The 23,653-nt window shown below is 41.8% G+C and overlaps 1 protein-coding gene across 2 annotated transcripts in view; it reads right to left on the reverse strand.

Moving 5' to 3' along the window:
- MSRB3 (methionine sulfoxide reductase B3) overlaps positions 1–23,653 on the reverse strand; it is a 136,902-nt gene that overhangs the window by 103,598 nt on the left and 9,651 nt on the right. Inside the window, exon 2 of one of the 2 annotated variants that reach the window (XM_066591572.1) lies at positions 9,843–9,969. The exons of the other annotated variant lie outside the window; for it this stretch is intronic. Within the exon in view, the coding sequence (XP_066447669.1) occupies positions 9,843–9,918 (76 nt within the window). The 5' untranslated portion in view covers positions 9,919–9,969. The remainder of the gene's footprint in view (positions 1–9,842; positions 9,970–23,653) is intronic. 2 annotated transcript variants of the gene reach the window in all.

Genomic DNA, 23,653 nt, shown 5'->3' on the forward strand with positions numbered 1-23,653 from the left:
TTTTGTTTTCATTTTTAAAGGTGTTTTTAGGTTAACCAAATCCTCCCATGAAAGTAAATTTCAGGTTTTTCTAATTTCAAAGCAAATTTAGCCCTAGAGCCTGTAATAACATATTTTTATCTGGAGAATGTACTGACATTTATCAGGTAACCTTGGCTTTAGAGAGTAATTACTCAAGCGTACAAGACTGTGCTTGGAACCATGCCACACTCAAGTAAAACAAGGAACACAAAACATTCTTTGTTTCTTCCCTAATGTAAATGTATGTTGGAGAAGAAACAATGAGAATCGGATTATTTCACCTTCAGCTTGAAGCATTATTTTACAGTACACATGTTGTACACCACATTAGTCATGGTCTCATGATCTCCTGGTTAACACTGAAAGTACATGCCTTTACACAACACAAAAATGATCCCCAATACATTCACTAATTAGATCTCCATTTCCTACGTAGAAATCAAATTTTAAACCTTGTTCTATGCTTAGGAGTCCAGTAGGCAGCCCTATTGAGGATTTCTCATCTAACCCTGTGTCCACACTCATACAGGGAAGGGGGAAGGTTGGTAATTATTGATTAGGACCACCCACTGGACTCCTGAGCATAGACAGAGCAGGGATTTAGATAAATAAATTACAAGTTATACTGAATTCTTTCCCACAAAATTATATATGAGTCTACTCAGCTACTCTATAACATGTTGCCTGCAGAAAGGACTGCATCTTCAATGTTATATTTAAAGGGGTGGTCTCGCGAAAGCAAGTGGGTCTATACACTTCTGTATGGCCATATTAATGCACTTTGTAATATACATCGTGCATTAAATATGAGCCATACAGAAGTTATTCACTTACCTGTTCCGTTGCTAGCGTCCCCGTTGCCATGGTTCCGTCTAACTTCGGTGTCTTCTTGCTTTTTTAGACGCGCTTGCGCAGATGCATCTTCTCCCTTCGGCTGGTCTTGGAAGCATCGGCGTTTTGGCTCCGCCCCTTTTTCGCGTCATCGCGTAGCTCCGCCCCCGTCATGTGCCGATTCCAGCCAATCAGGAGGCTGGAACCGGCACACGTCATGGGGCGGAGCTACGCGATGATGCGTACAAGGGGGCGGAGCCAAAATGCCGATACTGCCGAGCAGAGCCGAAGGGAGAAGAAGGGAGAAGATGGATCTGCGCAAGCGCGTCTAAAAAGGCAAGAAGACACCGAAATTAGACGGAACCATGGCGACGGGGACGCTAGCAACGGAGCAGGTAAGTGAATAACTTCTGTATGGCTCATATTTAATGCACGATGTATATTACAAAGTGCATTAATATGGCCATACAGAAGTGTATAGACCCACTTGCTTTCGCGAGACAACCCCTTTAATGAAATAAACTCACAAAACTGAGGGAATCCTGATCAACTGATCATTCCTTGCTTATATCATGTGATATAAATCATCTAGCTACCGGTAGTTATATCAGTGGTCAGGTGATCATTATCCAATACCACGTTATGTTATATCATACCATGTGATATTCCAGCCTCTATATTGGCTGTCAGAAAAACCAGATGCTGAAAAGACACACCTAGCTCTGCTGTTTTCACACCTTATTTCTGAATAGTAAGGGTTAATTCTCCGGTGAGCTTGTGGCCTTTAACTATATTATCTGGCTATATAACTAAGTTACTCCAGAGCAGGGGTGTAACTAAACGCTTAGGGGCCCTGATGCAAAACATGAGCTGGCCCCCCCCCCCCCCCCCTGTGTCTGTATCTGTACCCGTACCCATACCCATAGCTAAACCATGCTGCACGGAGACATAACTTGAAGCTTCTGGGCCCCAATGCAAAACCTGTAAGAGGGCCCCAACTGTAATGCTCTATTCATAGTACTGGGCTCCCTATATGGAGAAGAGAGGCCTTATGGGCCCCCTAAGGCCCCTGGGCCCGGGTGCAACCGCATCCCCTGCACCCTCTATAGTTACGCCCCTGCTCCAGAGCTTTGCTGACAGTTATAATTGCTGCTAGTCAATCTGCTCTGTTGTGGTATATTCTGCTTGTCCTCCTGTGTTTCTGACCTAACTTATTTTGGATCTCCGACTATGCTGATATGGATATATACCTCAATCTGCCTGACTTCGATTTCTGGCTGCCATGCTGTGTTCTCCTCTTGGTTTTGACCCTGCTATGCACTTCCTATTGCCTCCTTTTGATTTGGCGCTTTCTTCTGACCTCTCAGTATAGACCCTTAACTTGTTTTCTAGATTTTCTCTGGATCACATTCTTCCCATTTGCTCAGTGGTCATCTTATGGGCATAACCAGGGAGTTCCTTGCAGACAAATCGACCCCCTATGAGGGAAGCAAGGAAGAAGACCGTGAGCCTTAAAGACTCTACTAAACAAGGTGACTCGTTCAATTACCGAGGCCTTTTTTGACGAATGAGCTGGACCTTATATGTTACAACTTGTGTGGATCCAATTCACCAAGAACATGGCTGAAGATACAACACATGCAGATATTGTTGGATTTGATCATTTGTTAACCTTTTTATGTACACTAAGAGGCCTTTTTATTTTCTTTGTGTACATACATTTGCTGACTACAGCATATACCAATGAACCAGGATAGTTTATGCTCTGTGGTAACTAGTTTTTAATTAAAAGTAAGACATAGTCAGATATGGTCAATACTGGCTGGGTAGACATGAGACATTTACATGGAAAGTACTAGTACTTACCAAAACAGGTATGTCAGGAGAACTGACAGGTGGTCCTCAAATGCGCATATGCAGCAGATTCATTGCAGGAATTTCTATGAGTGAAAAATCTGTTCCATATACCTGAATGGGGTTGTTTCTGCAGCATGTGATATTTACAAACCCCACTGAGACCTGGCACAGATTTTTTTCATTCAGATTATATTCTTGAAGGGGTTGTCTCATGAAAAAATATTGTTTCCAATTAGATCCAGCACATAAATTATGAACATTTTTTGTATTTACACTTATTAAAGATATTCCTGGACTACCGTTAGAATAGCGCCACCTGCTGTTTCTATTCTTTGTCCAGCTCAGTAATTGTTCCACCTACTCAGTCTAGCTTCTCTCTCTGCTGCACAGCATAGAAGTTAGACTGAGCATATGTGACCGCCTTGTAACATTTACTGAGATGGACTGGACACAGAAGGGCTGTTAAATAGAAACAGGTGGCGCTATTCTAACATTAATCCTGGAATATCTGGGGATAAAACAGCTTAACAGAATTCAAGAAAAAGGAAAGTTTCTGTTCTGTTTAGTTTTCTTTTTTTTTATCCTTACTTGAAGAATAGGGCAGTAGATTGCACAATTTGTTGTGGTTAAGAATTGAAAAGCCAACGGCATGGAGCAGCTCATTCTACAGGCATGATGTTATAGAGCAGGAGGAGCTGAGCAGATTGATATATAGATATATGGGGAAAGATTCAGTAAAACTCGTATTTTACTCATTTATATCTCTGCCCATTCGGGGATTAAAGGGATTGTCTGAGTTGTATTTTTTCAATAAGGCCCTGTTCGCTTTGCTATAACATAACAGTCATATACTCACTTCTCCCTGCTGTATCAAATAGCATTGATCACTCCTTTGTTTGTTGCCAGTGATCTCTTCCAGTCGCCCACCTCCATTCACTATAAACAGGAGTCCGTTCATATATTGAGTGATTCCTGTTGATTCCAAGCGACTCCGACCAGTAAACAATTTGTTGCTCAATGCCATGCCAGCGGCTGCTTGTACATGGAGCAACTATTGCCCGCAGTCGCAGTTTGCAGCAATAATTTGGGTGATAATCGCCCTGTGTAAAGGTACTTTTAGGTTAATTTCACACGGTTGAGTGCGATATCAGACCGTGAAACTCATCGCTATTTCACGCTTGCCAACGTGCGATTTCTCCACGGAAGTAGCAATCAAAAGAATGGGGTTCATATTTTTTCGGCTGTGTAAACACAGCCTTGGTTATGTTATAGCATGGGAAACAGGGTTTTACTGAAAAAAATACAACTTGAACAACCCCTTTAGGCCAAATGTCCACGGATGGATTATCGCTGCGGAATTCACGGTCAGACACCCGCCACAAATTCCGCAGCAATGTCCGTCCATAGACATGCCATGTTAAATGATTTTCCCCTGCCCGCGAGCAGAAATCAACTGCGATTTTCAACTCGCGGGGAGAATCACAGCATGTTCTATTTTGTTTCCATCGCAGTCAATGGAAGCCGTCCGTCCCACGATACTTCTGCTGTGAGCACTGCGAAAGTATAGCGAGAACCTGCGTCACCGCCCAACGCTGGCGCGTCATGCGCGACGGCTTGCCAACCGAGACACTCATGGCGGGACTGGGCAGGTGAGCATATGTCTCTGCTGGGTGCCGGGTCTGATTCCGCTGCAAGATTTTGCAGTTAGAATCCGACCCGGCCGTGGACATGAGGCCTTAAAGGTCCAGTGAGCGGTCCAATCAGTGATTGACAGGTATGCATGTCTGCGTGTGTGTGTGAGGGGGGGGGGGGGGGTTTGATTTCAAAGTGCAATTGTTGCAAAATGTTCAGAGCATGTTCTATATCTGTATATGGATGCCAGATATGACCATCTCCATGGATGTGACAGGTGGCACTGCTCACTTTTGCTTTCCATTGTCCTTACTGACAGTTTCCTCCACTCATTAGCTCACACTTCTGGTCTTGTGTAATGCAGCCCATGAGATAGCATCTGCACATTAGCACGCTGTAAATTAAAAGCTGTTCTCTGGACAAATCATTTTCTTTCTAACTACAGACAACACAAAGTGCACAGTAATGATCAGCTCGGGGTCTGGTGCCAAGTTCTTTACAACTGCGCACACCGAGTGTTCGCACATCCGCAACCGCACACTCAAGAAATAAAAGCGATACATGCAAAGTACAGGTGATGCAGGCAGCAATCAATGTGAAAAGCAGAAAAACACATGGCAGATGGGAGCCCCTAACAAAGAGAAAAGAAGGAAGAAATAGCTGTTCATAATAGGGCTTTAAACCCTGGGTGGTCTGATGCAGCAACCATACCTGAAGACCCTCAGTACGAGCACTGTTCACTCAATGGATTTTTGGGACAAACAAGAAGAAATAAGAGATTTATCTTAATGTCTTACAAAGTTTAAATGTGACTCCTGCTTAGGTACAAAGCAAGATGTTTTAATGAATCACAAATGGGGTATTTCCAGTACACCCCATGTTTTGTGGCTCAGCATAGCTGCAGGAATTCCTTGCTTCATTCTGATATCTGGAATGCATTAAAGATCTGCTAAGCTACTTTCATTGTTTCTAATGCTGGAAAAGGTCTGTGATATATCAGGAAATAGTCTATTTGTGAGCAAAACTGTGTGCGTGACAGATTAACTCCTACTGTGCTGGAGTAGAACACAATGCATACATACAACTGCCCGAAAAAATGTAGGCCTAAACATGTGGACAAAAATAAGTGTGTAGTGCCATCTAGTGGTAAATAGCTTCTTAGGATATTGAAGAATGGGATAGCATTAGAAAATGCCTCTCAAAAAAAACACCTTTCACACGTGCGGAATCCTTCTGCAAGACGCACTTAGGCCGAATGCCCACGGACGGATTATCGCTGCTGAATTCGCCACCAGATGCCTGCCGCGAATTCCGCAGCAATGTCAGTCCATAGACATGCAACGGTATAAGATTCTCCCCTGCTCACGAGCGAAAATTAACTGTCATTTGTTGCTCGCAGGAGGGAATTGCAGCATGTTCTAATTTGCCCGTTAAACAAAAAACCGTATTGGACATTGATAGTATAGTCACCAATGTCTATTATAGGACAACCTCCTTAAGGCTTTTAAAACCATTTTTCAGCCATCAGAATACCTTTCAGGGAACATTTAAAAACTAAGCTCAAATAACACATTGGACCTTAAGGGAAACCGATCAGTACCTTTGACTGCCCCTATCACTACCTGGTACACATTGTGCATCGATAGTCTCAGACACTTCACGCTGCTCTAACTGGCCAGCATTGCTCACATGAGTAGAGCTGGCCAATCAGAGCAGCGGGTAGTGTATTTGACTACTGATGCACAACCAGCACTCAGTGTGCATTGGGAAGTCTGAAAAGTACAATAGCCATCTTGAAAAATTTTAAAAAGAAGGGTCCTGTGAACCTGTGGATCCAGGAAACAACGGCACAAAGGGAGATTGCCAGGTAACATTACTCACCCGTCTGGTCTCAGGGCAACGTTGCCCCAGGATCAGAGCAAGGACAAGTTAAGCAATACTTAAGTTACTCTATACTGCTGTTTGCCAGTACCTTAATCCAAGGCGTTGCTCTAGCTATCCATGTGGCTACAGAACTGGCAAAGTGGGAATAGAGTGGTCACTGCTAAATTTCTTTCCCTCTCAGTTAGCTCTGATCCCGGCAGTTACATTTTTAGGGACCACAATCAAAGTTAACTGTGCATCTAAACAGTTAGCAAGGGGGACCCCTTCCTGCACCTCATAGGCACCCCCCACACTGCAATCAGGGGGGGTGGCAGTGGGCTAGCATGGCCCCTCATAAGTTGCTATATATGGCAATACTGATGCCAAACTCAAGTTCCCTGTGTGGCCTAAATAAAAGTGTAATCAAATATTTAATTACGTTTTTTTATAGTTAAAAAGGTTTTTTTAAATATTAAAAGCTACCCCCCCCCCCTCTCTTTTCCCATAAAAAGCTAAACATTTTAAAATTCCAGTATTTTTATAACACTGTGAGAGGTTGTTGTTATGAACAGACTTTTCAAAGCTAGATTTTTAATAGTACTATATCAGATTGCCCAAATTTTAAGGAACAGTGCTCTTTACTGAAAATAATCAAATAATGAGATTTTAGCCAAATTGCTGTATCATTTTATAATAGTAATTGATAAATTTATAAATCATTTCCACATAAATTGTGAAGAAAGTCCCAAATAACTGCATACATATATACATTACAGTTCATTAAAGGGCTTGTCCAGCTGTAAACTATTGGCGGCATATCCTCAGAAAAGGACTGTCAGCAGGGACCTCTGCAAGATCAGCTGTTTTCTGAGCCAATGTGCTCCTGCACTGAGCTGATATCTGCAGAAAGCAGACTGCTCCATTCCCACTGCAGTGGCCAGGCTTGGTATTATAGGCACAGTTCACATTCACTTCAATGGGAACTTTGCCTGTAATACCAAGCATATCCACTACTGCGTGAAGGGAGCTGTCTGCTTCCTGCCCACATCAGTTCAGTAGCAAACCACTCCCAATCTACTATTGATGGCCTATTCTGAGAATAGGTTAGCAATAGTTTACAACTGGACAACCCCTTTTAATTTCAATGCACCACAAATAAGACAAATAAACAGGTCTTCTACCAATACATGATTTTTACAAATTTATTGAGCCTTGATTTCCTTAACTTTTTCTCAAAGAAACATCCAAGTATCCACCCTTATTGGTGATCACAGCAGGGGCATATTGGCCATTGAACACTCTGGAAAAAAAACCCTCTGCAGTCCATGCTGCTCATACTGCTCACCGTAGGACTTCCCTAAAGAGTGACCACGTGACAAGCGCAAGTGATCGTTGCGGCAAATCTGCTATATGGTCTATGTATAGTGTTTTTTTCAGCAACATTATGGTGTGGAAGTATTACTTGGCCCATATATTGTGTTAGTATTGGTAATATTTAGCTTTGTACTGGTATTTATCCACTGTCAGTATGTTTGTACTAATCTCTATGTGATAGTGATATGTGTTCATGGTGTGGCAGAATTATTTGTCTTTATATAGCACTATCTTTGATAATGTTAAGGCCCATTTAGACCAAATGATTCTCGCTCAAAAATTGCTCAAAGCGGTCTTTTAAATGAGAATCGTTGGGTCTAACTTCACGGACAGTTTTCATTAACAAGTCGTTCATCGTTGTCTTTCAGCAAGCTGAAAGAGAACAATGAGCCTTATCAGTGCCGTGTGCTGAGTTCTCAGCGAGATACCGCTGATACTATTGTTTCAGCTGGTATCCCGCTCGGAGAACACAGCCAGAGTATGAAAAAGACAGCTGTATACCAGCTGAGCACTCCAAGAAGACAAGAGCTGTATACAGAAGACAAGCAGCTCCGCTTATCTTCTGCATACCCCGCTCGGAGCGCTCAGCTAGATACCAGCTGAGTGCTCCGAGAAGACAACAGCAGTATGCAGAAGATAGAGGTCCTGCTTGTCTTCTGCACACAGCGGGAGCCTTCATTTACACACTTATGCAAAGTAAAACTGTCACTCAAACGGCCGTTTGAGCGAATTTTGAACGATCATCTTGCTGCATAAATGCGCACAACAATTATCGCTCAGGAGATGTCTTTTGAGCGACTTTTGAGCGATAATCGTGTCTAAATTGGGCATTAGTCTTGGTATAGTGGGTTTTGTTCAGTGATAGTATGAAGGTAATTATATGGGTTATGATGACTTCAGTGATACTGTGTGTGTTTTTTCCCCTTTAATCATGCATTTATAGGCACACCGCATTGCGGGCAAAAAAAATCAAAAATAGAAAGAAAAAAAAAATCGCATGAATGAATAATAGCCGTGATCAAGTCCCAATTTATTTGAGTGTTTTCTCGTTCATTCACACAGGTGGCTGCAGCGTGAAAATCCCTCGGTCACCAGAAATCATCAAATTACTATTAAGGCTTAAATAGGGGCACCTACCTTCTTTTCTCGGCATTGCACGCAGTTAAATTCCCTCCCCCTCCCTTTTTTTAGTTCCCATAGAAGCCTATAGGAGCCTCCAGTATATCTCGGCAAAAGACAGGGCAAGACCTATCTTTTTCAGACATCGTATAAAATCTGTCACCGTTTTCGGTCGCCGAGGTCCTATTATTCCCAGCGCAATGTTGGAAAACAATGCTTCAGATGGAGAGATTTTTAATGTGGCTAAATTAGCCAGATATATACAGTCAAGTGAATAAGGCCTAATAGACATATCTGTGACATGCCAGGAGGCCTTTTTAGGCCTCTAGCTGCCCTGGTTGCTCATTAGCATGCTGCAATTGCATTTGTGGGGTAGCCAATTCTGTCACAGGGAGCCCCTATCTCTGTCTAACCACCTGGCTGCCATGGCATTACAGGGAGAGCCCGGATGTTAGAGGTTACAGGGCTCTTACAGTGATCATGTAGGCACTGGACCCATGACTTAAATGTCCATCATGGAGGCCTTAGACAAGCCAATCTATGACGTTCATTTATGTCATGGAGGCTTAACAGGTTAACAATAGGTGACCACCTAATATACACCTCCAGTTATAACCTGTTCTGTTCTCTGTAGAAAATCTGCTGCAACAAGTTATACACACCGCGTAGGCTTCTCCCTTCTTGCTGCCAATGTGGCTGCAGCTGGCAGTTTGCTGACCCCTGCTTACTTGTATTCGCCCCACTTGTAGGTGGTTTGGGCCCAACTGCAACATTGGGTTCCCAATCCGCCCCTACTGTTATTTATGTACCCCCACAATGTGGTGGCCCTTGTGGGAGTATGTAAATAGCAGTATTTAATTATGTGCTTCAATAAATCCATATTCATCACAGACTAGTTTATTTTGTTCATTTCTGAGAAATGGATGATTTGGGTGGTGTATTGAAATTAATGAGCTGTAGTACATATAGAAAAATGGTAGCAGTATTTATAGAATTGCTGCACTGATAAAATGAATCACTACAGTTTCAGAAAGTTATGTGTAATGTATATATTCCATAATATGGAAGTGGTTGTTTCCTGCAGCAGACATGAAATGGTTAAGGGCTCCCAGTAGGCATCACACAACAAGTAGCACCCAGTCAACCTGAGGGAAGCCCACAGGCCCGCAGCGCCACTGGCTGGCTCTTTGTCACCAAATGGAGCAGGTTGAATGCAGACATCACTTTGATATTCTCACCAACAAAACGATGAGGCAAAGAACAGGACAACAGCTGAGTGGGAGAAAAAGAAAGATTAATTCAGCATGACAAGTGATACAAACAGTACAGCAGACTCATGGCATGACTTATCTTACAACAGTGGTGGCAACAGAGATCCTCAAGTAGATCAAATCAAGCAGCAGATTACGATCGTTAAAGGCTTTAAAGTTACTTTGCTACAGTAATCCTATATTTGAGGTAGATACAATATGAATGTTTTACTCTACTGGCTAACACCGTACCAAACCTTTGTTTTACCCTACAGTACAGAGGCTGAAATGGAGATGATTGGAAACAACTGCCCACCACTGGTTTTAAACACAAGTCACATCAAGGGTGTACACAGGGGTGTAGAGGTAACTCATTTCAGACTGGATGAAATGTAACAATACATTAAAATGTTATGTCAATCAGTATCTTCACTGCTATCTTGTCACGAGGCATTATGTTTGTGGCAAGGGTAATGCTCATTAAAACATCTGAGAAGTACATACAAAAGAAAATATGCCCTCATTAACCCCTGAGAGACACGGCCTATTTTGGACCTAAGGATGCAGCAATTTGGGGGAAATTTTCATCACCACCTTTCAAAAGCCATAACTTTATTCTCCCATTGATATGGCCATATGAGGGCTTTTTTTTGCATACCTCTATTAGCGATATTGATCTGGATTTAACCCTATCCTCTCCAATCGTATTCTATCCATTGGAGGTTCTCCTTAACTCCTAAACATCGGGTATGGGTGTTCGTTTATTATTTTTTTGTTTGTTCGAATAAAATAATAAAATTCTAAGCGCTAACAATAGGCACCCACCTTTTCATCCATCCACCCCCCTTCATATGAAGATCTTGAACGGGGGACTACAATTATAACAAGGGGTCGCAAGTTTGTGCAGATTAAGCACATAAAGTCGATTATCTTCTCTGACTCTCTGAAAATTATCTTAATCTGGCGGTCCCTGGAATGAAGGGGTCTCTTTCAAGATTGCAATAAAAAGGCTTTGCCTTCCCGACCTAACGACCATGTCTGATCAACGACTGGAGGTCACTATTCCACATATTGTATAAAGGCTCATCATAGTGGTTTAGTGCTCGGTATCCGTTGGATAGCGTGGTCTCTGGAATACGAGTTTCTACTGTGGAACTAAGGGATATATCTATCAACTAAAACCCCTAAGGTTCCCATTCCCACTATATATGTTTTGTTCTGTCCACTTCAGATTTTAAATTTTCTAATAAAGTTAGTAAGTTTTAATAATAAAATTCATACTGGAATATTCTACAACACGCAGCAAAATATTCAGAGAAATGGAAAAATTCTCAACAAAATCTGCATGTCAACCTTGAACCAGCGCATGCACAGAAGAGTCTGTACGGCATATACAGAGCCATCCAAATCTTGCATCAGCATGGACTACAGCATGTGCACATAGACTAGCCTTGTTGTGGGCAGACTCCACTAAGGCACACAAGCGGAAATTCCGTGGCGGGATTTCCTGTGGGATTTCCGCCACTGGAAGCCTGCATAGGATTGAGTTAACAAACGCAATCCTATGCAGACGACCGCGGTTTGGCCGCGCAAAATCTCGCAGAGCCCCACACAGAAACGTCCCTCATCCGCCGCCGGCTCCAATCTGCGCATGCGCCGGCTGCCCGGCAAGCCGGCACATCAAACAGCTGGAGCCGTGGGCGCGGGTGAGTACACGCCGCTCTCTGCAGGCGCTCGGGTCCCGCAGCGGCGAGAATTCTCACCGCTGGATCCGACCCGCCCGTCTGCAGGCGGCCTAACTCTTCTGCTTGCTGCTTTTTGTTAGAGTCTACGGCCATTGTGCCTGCTCACCGGAGATTGTGCCTGCTCTGCTCCTTATCAGGTGCTGCAGTTTTGGTTCTTTTCCTGTTATTGTATAAAAATGCAATTATGTAACGGAGATCCAGTTTGACAACTAGTTGAGTCTATAAGTTTTAAATTCAATAAATTAAATAAATAGCAGAATTTGTAGGAGATTGTAAAAATTAGAGAGGACAAAAACTATGAAAAGAATGCAGATTGTGTAAAAAATGAAAAATTGATGAGTTGTGGGTTAAATAAGAAAAAAATATTACAAGCATTGCTTGTCTTTGATTAATGAAAGTTTATATTAATAAAAAAATCTAAAATAAGAATGTTTTTTATTAGTTTTTTTTATATAAAAAGATTTTTAAAAGGAAGGGGAGAGAAATGAAAAAAAAGATGATCTTACATTAGTTTCAATTGTTTCGTTTAGTCCATTCGCAACAATGTACAAAGTTTATATGTCCAGAAAGACTCTCTGTCACAATTTGGTAAGTCTTTGTCGCAATTAGGTAGCTGCAGGGATATATGTAGATATATAGTAATGGAATCTGCTCAATGGGAGGGATTCTTATTTGGTCATAATCTGAATTGTGCACAGCTGTAAACTGTCTGGATACATTATGCTGCATAAATCCATTAGAAATGTTGGATCTGTGTATTTAAACGATTGTGAAGTGGCTGGATCGTTTGTCCTACAAATTGAAGGTCACATGAGCAGTGCATTATATATCTTACGTACTCAGATCTGCAGTTAAGAAATTACTTAGTAGTAAATTGCTCTTCAGTAATATGCAAACAGAAACTGTTTGTCCAATACGTGATGGTTTGACAACATAAACAGTAGAGATGAGCGAGTATACTCGCTAAGGCACATTACTCGAGCGAGTAGTGCCTTAGCCGAGTATCTCCCCGCTCATCTCTAAAGATTCGGGGGCCGGCGGGGGGCGGCGGGGGAGGGCTGGGAGGAACGGAGGGGAGATCTCTCTCTCCATCTCTCCCCCCCCCGCTCCTCCCCGCCGCAACTCACCTGTCACCCGCGCCGGCCCCCGAATCTTTAGAGACGAGCGGGGAGATACTCGGCTAAGGCACTACTTGCTCGAGTAATGTGCCTTAGCGAGTATACTTGCTCATCTCTAATAAACAGCGATTCTTCCCACAACTAAATGCACTTGTTCATGAGGGAAGCATGCCGACTAGAGATGAGCGAGCACCCAAATGCTCGGGTCCGCGTTATTTGAGTCGAGCTTTTCATAAAATTCGAGAGCTCTACTCGAGTAACGAACCCCATTGACTACAATGGGAGACTCGAGCATTTTTGTATGTGGAACGCAGGTTCCCGGGGTTTTTTTGTTTTTTTTTCTTGGTTCGTCTCTCTCTCTCTCTCTCTTTCCCTGCCAGACCAAAAATTTTCAAATGAAGCGCGCTGCGTCGTGGCAGGGAGGGGCCAAAACAGGCACGTCACAGCGGGGAGGAGCCAAAAGCTGGGGCGGGGTCGAACGCAATTTGATGCTCGTTCGAGTAATGAGCACCATTGAGTACGCTAATACTCGAACGAGCATCAAGCTCGCCAGAGTATGTTCGCTCAATTCTAATGCCGACGGAATTGATGGTTGTGACTTTATATAGATAGCTTGGTGCCAATAAGTTTGGTAGGGTAACAGATTTCCTAGGTATGATAAAGTTGCCATCTTCTGCATGCATTTTTTAACATGAGTCTGAATATTTGAAATAAAGATTTAAAAGAGAAAAATCGCATGTAGAAGCTGGCAACTTTATCATACATTGGATTCATTGTCTGTTGCTGCTGAGACGTGCAGCTGGCCAAGACTTCTCACAGGGATCTCAAGGAGCAGTGGTTTCCTTAAGCCTAGAATGATGGTGAGACTTTTTTTTCTTTTTTGAGATACAAAGTTCAAGTTAACAGATTTCCCAAATGTGATTCGAAGAGCCTTATAGACATTGTGTTTGGCTAAAATATTTTTCATTGACCTGTACCTAGAGTTGAAAGTAGTAATAAAATTCTGTGCGTATATCTGATAGTTATTGCTTGATGCTTTTGTTTGTAGAGTCAGGTTAGTAGCTCTACCTAGAGTGTTGTTAGTCAAAATTTAGGTAACTATTCAGCTCCACATTTTAAAAATTGGTTCAGGTTTGTATTATCCCTTGATGATCCACGTATAATTCTAGAAAATCTTTTTTGGTGAACCAAAGATTTGTCAGTGAAACAGAGACCAAAGGCATTATTGTTCATCCAGCCAATAAATGCATCAGCCTCTTTATCACTGCCTGACCACAAAAATATAGGTCATCAATGTAACGCCAGTAATATAAAAGCTTATTAGTAAATTCATGTGTTGGATATAGAATCTAGCATTCGACATAACCCATGTACAGGTCAGCATCAGCAGGGGCAAAACACATCCCTATAGTGCATCCTCTTACTTGTTGGATTAAGGAGCCTTGAAATTCAAATACATTACTTGCGAGGATAAAAGAGATAATATGCAGTAAAACCTTATGTTGTACAACTGACATCTGTGTGCCTAGTGAAAAAAATTAGCCTTTGTTGTGTGGAATATTCATGTATAAAGAAGACACATCAACTGTTAGAAAATGGAAGGGAAATAGGTCTTGTGAGATTTTTAAGCTCACGGATAACCCATTTCTATAAGTGTAAATCAATGAAATGTGATAAATTGCTGGTAAAAAAAATAATACCCTAGGATCAGTGATGGCGAACCTTTGGCACGCATGCCAGAGACGGCACGCAGAGCCCTCTTTGCTGGAATGCGTCGCCATTGGCTGCTCACCATGGTAGTGATTACCCTCTGGGGTGTCGCAGCTCCCCACCGATAATCAAGCAGCGACGCAGCTGGCAGCACTGATCCCGGCGCACACTCTGACATCAGTGTGCAGCTGGGATCCTCCTCCCCTGAATCCTATTCTCCTTAGTTCTGCAGGAGAGGACAAAAGAGGAAACATTCCAGGCTCACACACGGACGTCCGTGTGGACCTGGGCTCAGTGACGAGAAGAGGAACGGCACTGACTACAAGGAGGAGATAACTATATGGGTTGGGGGAAATATTACTACGGGGGCTACTGAAAGGGTTAATATTACTACTGTGGCTACTTAAGGGGTTAATATTAGTACTGGGGCTACTGAGAGGAAATAATATTACTACTAGGGCTGCTGAGGGGGTTACTATTATTACTGGGGCTGCTGAGAGTGGTTAATATTACTACTGGGGCTACTGTGGGGAATATTATTACTACTGATGTGAGGGTATATGTATATATTGCCATATGTTTTTTATGCTTTTATACCTGTATGCAAGTTCTATTCAAAGTTAAAATGAGAAAAACTTAATCTGTCGCCTTACATCAGATATTCCAAAGGCCTTGCAAGGCGAAGACAAAATGTATCTTGAACATCGCAAGGAGGAACCAGATACGAAGGCCATGTGCTTGGCCGTTTTCCCAGAAGCGCCATATCTAGATAACGACTGTTGAACTACGTATATAACTATCACTGCCTCAGCCGGAAATCCGGACTTCACATATATGGTTATGCGGTGAATTTGAGCCAATGAGACCATTACCCATTCCTAGTGATGTGACCAAAGGGTATAAGATCCCATGTAATCTGTCATAAAGTGCGCAGTTATGTCCCCGTGTGAGGAACTATACCAGACCTCCGTGTGTGGTGTCTCTTCTTTACCGCCGGCAGCGGGGCATTGGGGTGGGCCTGATTGGTGCTGTACGCAGAAATTTCCCTGACACTGAGGGTGTTAATATTACTGGGGTTGCTGAGGGGGTTATTATTATTACTGCAGCTACTGTGGGGTTAATATTGCTATTGAGGGGGTTATTATTAGTGGTGCTACTGTGGGGTTAATATTACTACTAAGGGTCAATATAGGGGTCCCTGTTACTACTGAGGCCACCGTGGGGGACACTATTGTTACCGAGGCCACCGTGGGGGACACTATTGTTACCGAGGCCACCGTGGGGGACATTATTACTACTGAGGTCAATATAGGGGTCACTGTTACTACTGAGGCCACTGTGGGGGACACTATTGTTACTGAGGCAACCGTGGGGGACACTATTGTTACTGAGGGTATGGGGGACATTATTACTACTGAAACAAAATGCAAAACCTTTATTTTTTTGTGTTTTTAATTTGCTTTCTGTCACCATATTCTGAGATCCTACTTTGGGATGCTGTGCGTATGATTTTTTTTGATTACCTTTAATTCCAATTTTGTTGGTATGTGAGGGGACTAAGAAGAGCAATTTTGGCTTAGTCTGTGACATTTACCAATAGGTATATGCCAGAATTCTGGCGTAGAAAAATAAAAAATATTTGTGCAAAGCCAGCCTTTTTTTTTTTTTAAGTAGGTGGGGCTTGTAAGAAGAGGGTGTGGCCTCTCAAGACTGATAAATTTATGTATAATTTATTCCACAAACGTGGCGTAAATTATGCCAGAAATGCACGCCTGGTCGGTACCTGGCATACATTTCTTTGAAGGCACACAAAGCTGCTGGGATGCGCTGAGTACATGAAAAGGCCTGCACCTTCTCATGTGTTCAGTGCACCATGAGAAATCATGCTAAGCTCAGCACAGGAAATGTTGGGCTCAGTCGTTTTTTCCCCAGGTCTTTTTTTAAAATTTGTTTTACTGAGTTTACCATAAGGAATAAATACATTGTATAGTTCTAACTTTTAGGGGCACTGTGATACCGATTATTTAAATTTTTTTATTGTCTAGATTTTTTAACATGATAAAAATGAGGGTGTTTTTTAGTTTTTAATTTTTTTTTTTTAATTTGTAAAAAATGTCATACAAGTTTTTACATTTTTTGGTCCCACGAGTATTGCAGTGTATGTTGCTTCTCAGTGTATAAGTATATAGAATAGGCTCACCTCCTGAGTCCATGCCATATATTCCCTGCACAAATTCACTGTAAATATACAGCGGATGATGCTAATGGGTCATACAAGGTGGGCCACAGACAAGTAACTTACCTTTGACAATACTGCGACAGAAAGAGCAAGCAAGTGGACTGTTTTTTTCCAAAGCTTAATTGATTTACCCACATTTTATAAGATGGTTAAATGAAAGCTGTGCTGTGATTGGTTACTAAGTGCAGCAAAGAAAGAGCTGATAGTCAATGGGTACGGATCCCGCTCCATACGCCCTTCATAACTCCTTGACATAATGTCGTCCAAGTCTAACATATACGGTGGGTTTAGGCCCTGCCAGATGAAGGTTTTAAGACGCCTAACTGTCAGTAAGCAAAATTATATTTGATGACAATATTCTGCAGTGTAACTAAGCAACCAAACAATCACAGGTTGAAGTCATTTTTGCAATAAAAACAAAACGAAAAGACCCCTTCAAAATTGGTATTACCCAGTTCATAATAACATATGCTTTTTAACCCTGCATGGTGAACACCATAAAAAATGTTGATTTTCCATGTCCAAAAACTGAATAGAAGAAGATCATAAAGCCAGATGCACCCCAAAAACCTACTAATGAAAATGTCAGCTTGTCCTCCCCCCCAAAAAAAGCCCCTACACAGCTCCATAAAATGGAACAATAAAAATACCTTGCTTATCTGAATATGGTGATGTTAAAAAAAAATCCTCGCTCCTCTGTGTCTTTGTTTAGGAACAGCTACCACCTGACAGATTCCCGAAACAGCAACAGAATCCTAACAAAAGTTTTTTTAGTTTTTTTTTCTGCAAAGGTAGTAAAATATACATAAACTAAATAAATGTGGCATTACCATTAGGGCTGGCTCACACGAGCGTACGCGTAAAACGCTGTGTGTATAAATCAGCGGTTTGCCACTGTGTGAGCCGGCGGAGGGCCCATAGAGAACAATAGGGCTCTATCATGCGTAATACGCTGTAGAATAGAACATGCTGCGTTCTTCTTTTACAGGCGAATAATAGGCAATTAAAAATGCTAGTGTGAGTGCGTTACTAAAAAGCAATGTACTTTAATTGCCTATTCACCGCTTATTACGTGAGTGTACATCACGCATGTAATACGCAACAAAATGATGCTTGTGTGTGTCTGTCCTTATTGTATTCATCCGCAGGATAAAATGTACGTCATTTATTCTCCAAGGTAAACTATATAAAATTAAAAACAATGCCAAAATTGCTAATTTTGATCACCTCGCCTCCAAAAACACAGAATGAAAACTCCAAAATAATACTATTGAAAACTGCAGTTCATCCCGCAAAAAACAAGCCCACACAGCATGGCACCAGAAGACCACCAAAAGGAGCACCAATGCTTCTTTTGACCTGAGCAAAGGTGATCCCAAGCTAATCCCATCATCATTATAAACACCTTCATGCTGTATATAGACTGGAGTCCAAAAGTGTATGCTGCCATCAATAATATAACTGCAGGCTCTATTATCATTATAGAAGTTAAGTTGAGTCTACTACAACCATGAGACCCTCAAGCTGCAGACTGGAAGCTCATGGATCAAAAGTTAGAAGACCTACTAAAAGAGGTCACATAGCCCCTCAGGATAGGTCACCGATATCCTAATGTCAGAAAACCCCTTTAAAAATTAGGTTTTGGATATTTTCTACAGAATTATTAAAATTGCTACTATAGTTATAAGCCTATTGGCATCCAAAAAAAAGAGCATGCTTAAAACAACACTATTGACCACGGCATGTGGGGATCATAGACTCAGAAGTTTCTTCACTCCCAGTGATTAGAGTAGGACCCCGGCTGCTCCTCAACATAGTAAACCTGTGTCGGGCTAAACATGCAACGCCATATAAAGTCTTATGTGCAGATTTAAAGGCCATTAGTGATGGCCAAAAAAAGGCATAATAGTGGTCCCTTATGGGTTAAAGTGGCAGCTCTATTTCAGGCCGAATACAGTACATAATGTTTTGTACGATGTATTAAAAGCAGATTGGATTAAAGAGATTTATAAACTCAAGACAAAGTCAAGATGTACCACATGATCATCTTAAAGGCTTTGTAATATTAGCACATGGTAAGAGGTGATATACCAGACTTAAGAGTTTAATCCTTAAAGAGTCAGATAGACAGTGCAGCAGACAGATAATTACACTGCAGTGCCGCTAAGTTCACACTTACCATCTATATTAAGTATTATTGTAGATTTATAGTCATGTACGGTAAACATTCTAGGATTCTATGAAACATTTATTTTCAGCATCTGCACATGATAACCTACTGATGAGTCACTAGACATTTTTTGCTTATTGCGTCTAGTCTGGGTGAAACTTCTCAGCAATGAACTGCTAGTTCGAGTGTACTACGAGTGGGAAAAAGAATCAGTGCTAGACATGGCAGTCATTCTTGTGTTTAGTTCTGTAGCCCTAAACCACATTTAGGCCACAGTATTATCTTAGATTATATCCATAGGTTATTGTGTGAAATTCTCAGACCAACACGATTATAATCATGTGTCTTTCAACCCCTTAAGCCCCATTTACACGCAACGATTATCGCTCACAATTTGTCCAAACGACGGCTTTTGAGCGATAGCAGTTGCGTGTAGTTGCACGCCCATCGTGCTCTTACCGCGCACTCTTCGTCCATCGCTAAGTTCAACTCAGCATAAAATCCGTCATCCCTGATAAGAGGGACAGCATGCTGTGTTCTCCACTGGCAGCGCTGATAGCATTGTATGCAGCTGGCAGCCCACGGCAGATGTATTTAGAGAACAGACCACCCGCTGTTCTCTAAATACATGCAAATGTAGCTAATACAAAATGATCGCTCAAAACTGTCAGTTTCTGATGAATTTAGAGCGCTCATTTGTGTGTGGCTTTATGTAGACACATATGAATATTACAATAAAATATATTGTAATACATTAATAAGAACTTGAGATTTCATTTGCCATATAGAGGTGATCAATTTGTATCTTTATGATTTTTATTTTTTACATTTAACCATTCTTGTGCCACGTTTACTGACTATTTTATATGTGACATGCATGACATTATTACATTATGAACGGGCTGCAGGACTGATTTCAGCAGGACACATCCCCATAACTTCAGTTTATTTACTACCATTTTGTGTCTACAGCTTATATGTTTGCATACAGTAGACGGTGTTTTTAAGACATGTACCATTATTAAGAAAACATAAGTGATCAGTCAAAAAAATCTATTATTTTTAGGCTGCGTTTAAACTTTGTTTTTTTGTTGTTTCTTTATGTATTTCTGAACCAATTTATTCCGGAGGCTCCGAAAAGAGCCTTCAGTCCACATGTGAACCTAGCCTTATCAAGGAGCTTCTCATTTCTTTGGGACGCACTGAAGCTATGCAAATTGCTTAGTCATTGGAATCATTAGTTAAGAACGGCTTTTCTCTTTCATTACACATTTGGGCTTCATGCAAGTTTTGCTATCGTAGATGAAGTTGCATCTTTTACACTACGTATTGGAACTTTATTATATTCAGTACACGTACTTGTTATTACAAGCTCCTGCTTATTGTTGCCATTCAGTGGGGCAGAGGTGTCCTCTATTTTGCATATGGGCAGTAGTTCCACTGGATGCCTGTATCACATGACCTAACCATATATAACATCAACACAGTGTAACCAGTGGCTATTTTGCAAATAAGCACAGAACAGAGAAGCTGCATCATGTTTATATGCCTATGTTTGTTGTTAGGGACATATATTCTGCAGAAGATATATTGCTGCTGCAATATATTACTGCGGGAATGCAGTGCGGCTTGTTGTTCATCACTCAGGGGGTGCTATGAGTTGCACTGTTATACAGAATTTAGAGGAAACCACATGTGGCACTATTAAAAATTTATCTAAATATCAGGATTATGAATATTAAAAAGCCAAAGACATCTGTGAGGCAACCTCTGAAGAGACAAGTTGTATTCAGGAGAAGTAGTCATGTTGGTCTGGACTGGATGGAGATGAAAACGACAATGCTTACTAGAGATGATGAAATGTCACAATGTGATTGTTTATTCTGCCACTGGCAGCCTCTTTAGTCACCGTATGGCCAGTAGAGTGATGATAGGTAGTAGCATTCTTATTTATGAATAAAATTCATAGCAGCATGCATTGCATGCCACTATTTTTCCTGTGGTTTGGAGGTACAATATTGTATGATGGCTGGTGAGGTATATGGGTAGTGACCTGGAGTGTGGCTCTACAGAATAAAAGTACTTAACTGCAAGTCGGGAGCAATTTTAATCCCAGTCCGGCTCTGGTCTACATTTAGTGGACAGCTGAGCATAGAGGAGCTACAAAGTGTGTATGTATGTATGTAAATATGGCAAGATGAATGTGTGCTAATCAGCAGGGACAGCTGTATGGGTGTGTCTGGATGAGTTAAAACCTCCAGACACATTGAATTCCCTGATGAAAGCCAGGGAAATAGGCTGCTGAGGTTTGGTGCACACCAGACAGTCTGCATTATGAGTCTGACAGGGAAGGACGCCCCTAGACTAGACACACCGGGTGTGGTGACACGGACCCTGCGGGTTGGAAACCCAGAACTTGTGTTATATTTTGGGATATATACGGTAGGTGATGCTGTAAACCTTTTGCTACGTGCTCTAAAGCTAGCGAAAGCCAGATCCTTCAAGTATTCCAGTGGTCTAGCGTCTATACGAGAGTGGTGCCAACCATCTTAAGGGAGAAGATGGCAATTTCCGTAAACTAGTAACCCCCCCCCCCCAAGTTACCACAATATATTATTCACATGCACTTTTTCTTTCTTGTCAGTGAAGTAATGCTTTTTTGGGGGATAGGAGAACCATGTTGCTTCTCAGGCAGCAGTAAGGCTGGTGGCCAGCAGTTTGGAGTGATTTTGTAGCATACAAACGTTATTTTAAGTAAATAAAAAAGTGATTTGCACTTTTGATACGTTAACACATTGGCTATCACATAATCATAAAGTTGTTGAAAAAGTTGTGATGATTTAAAAGATTGAAAGATCAGCGATCGCTTTGCATAAAAGTACTAATAGGCACTAATTGTTATTAGTACTTATCAGCTTATTTTACATGCAAATGAACTTGTAGGAGCCATTACAGAACTCAGCAGGAGGTCTGAGCTCTGAAATTAGCTCCATTGTTCAGCCATGGGCTCCCCATGGAGAATTCAGCACCATGGACAGCAGATACAGCCTGTGGTCCTGCTAATCAGCTGTTCTACCTCCCAGGGTAAAGAACTAAGAACAGCTGTAACATTGTTATCAGTTATTATCAGATCTCCACTGACAGAGCACAGCTTGCGGTCCTGCTTATCGGCTGCTCTGCTGAATGATGGTTTGCAAGCAGAACTGAAAACTGAAAGATGGGAACATTTAAGACACAAAGATTATCGCTCAAAAGACGGCTTTTGAGCGAATTTTGAGCGATAATCGTTGTGTCTAAATGTGTGGATAGCTGAAGAGGGAACAATTTGAACAATGTCACTATTATCTCTGCATTCACTTTTACTTCTCCACAGTAAATCCTCAAACAGCCCATATATCTGTATGCCAATCAAGCTTATAGGAGTCTAATGAACTACTTCTCTGATCATAGAGGTCCAGGAGATTACACTACAAAGCATGGGCTGTTTTCAGGCTTACTTCAGGTCAGTAAACATGAGTTTAGAGATAACACACTGTTCAGACCTGTTTAGACATAACGATTATCGTTCAAAATTCATTCAAAGGAGCGAAGGGGAGCGATAATCGTTCAGTGTGAAAGTGAAAATCTTGCTCACTGGTCATTAGCGGTTGTGCAAGCTGACTTTTCAAACAGCTTAAAAAGCCTTGTTAGCACTTGCTGGCTTGTTGTTCCGTGTGAATGCTCCCGACTCCCTATAGGAGGGAGAAGCAGACGAGAAACCTGCGGGCCACCGCAGGCCTTTCAGTATGAATGCTCGGCACGACTGCTGATGACCTTAGCGGTGACGTCAGCGCTCGTCCAGTCATCCAAAGACTGTTGGCCTGTGTAGAAGGGCCTTTAGAATCTGCCTCTCTTGAACTATTCACATCAGGAGTGCCCCAAGTCCTTAGGCTACATCATCCTGCCATTCATTTTGTCTAAATTCCCTGCACCACTTTAGCTCTCCCTTTTCCCCCAAAACAGCAGATATCCATGCTTCCCAGCAGGGATGATGTGCTTTTCTTCATAGGCTTTGTTGTCTCCTCTCCAAACATACTGCTTATGGTTGTGATCATCATGTTCAATTTTGGCTTTGCATGTGGTTGTAAACGGCTGTTTGTGCATAGGATATGGCTGAGCGCTACTTGGCTTTCGGGAAGCAGATGTTGCTGGAATAGCTTTCATATGGACCACAGTGCTACAGACCCGAAAAATATATGCTCCGCCTCTCTACCACAACTTGATGGTTAGAGCATGGTCGGCCTTTTTCCTATTCAAATGCTGGTCGGAATTGCTGTGATTGGTCCTCTGGTACTTAGTGATGACCACTACTGTGTCACCGCATCACATCACAAAGTGACACATTAAAGTCATGCTGTAAATATACAGCCGTGTGTACTTCCCACTTGCGACATACATGTACAGCGTGGGGCGGTTAATAGGACAACTTTCAAATAAATTTGTAAGTAGTCTCTGGAGTTGCTGTTTTATCACATGGGGTAAAATGAGATATGTAATTTCATTATAATAGAAGTGCATTAATTATGGGGACGGGCGCTGTGCTCACATCTGTTATACATGATGTCTTGTGCAGGAGCACTTAAAGGGAAGGTGTCATCAGAAAACAACCTATGATATGTTATATTTTTGTGTTACACCTGTTGATTTTTTCTTAATCTATATTTTTTTTAAAAATCTTAAAATTC

The sequence above is a fragment of the Eleutherodactylus coqui genome, chromosome 2, assembly GCF_035609145.1.
Source record: "Eleutherodactylus coqui strain aEleCoq1 chromosome 2, aEleCoq1.hap1, whole genome shotgun sequence".
Taxonomy (NCBI): Eukaryota; Metazoa; Chordata; class Amphibia; order Anura; family Eleutherodactylidae; genus Eleutherodactylus; species Eleutherodactylus coqui.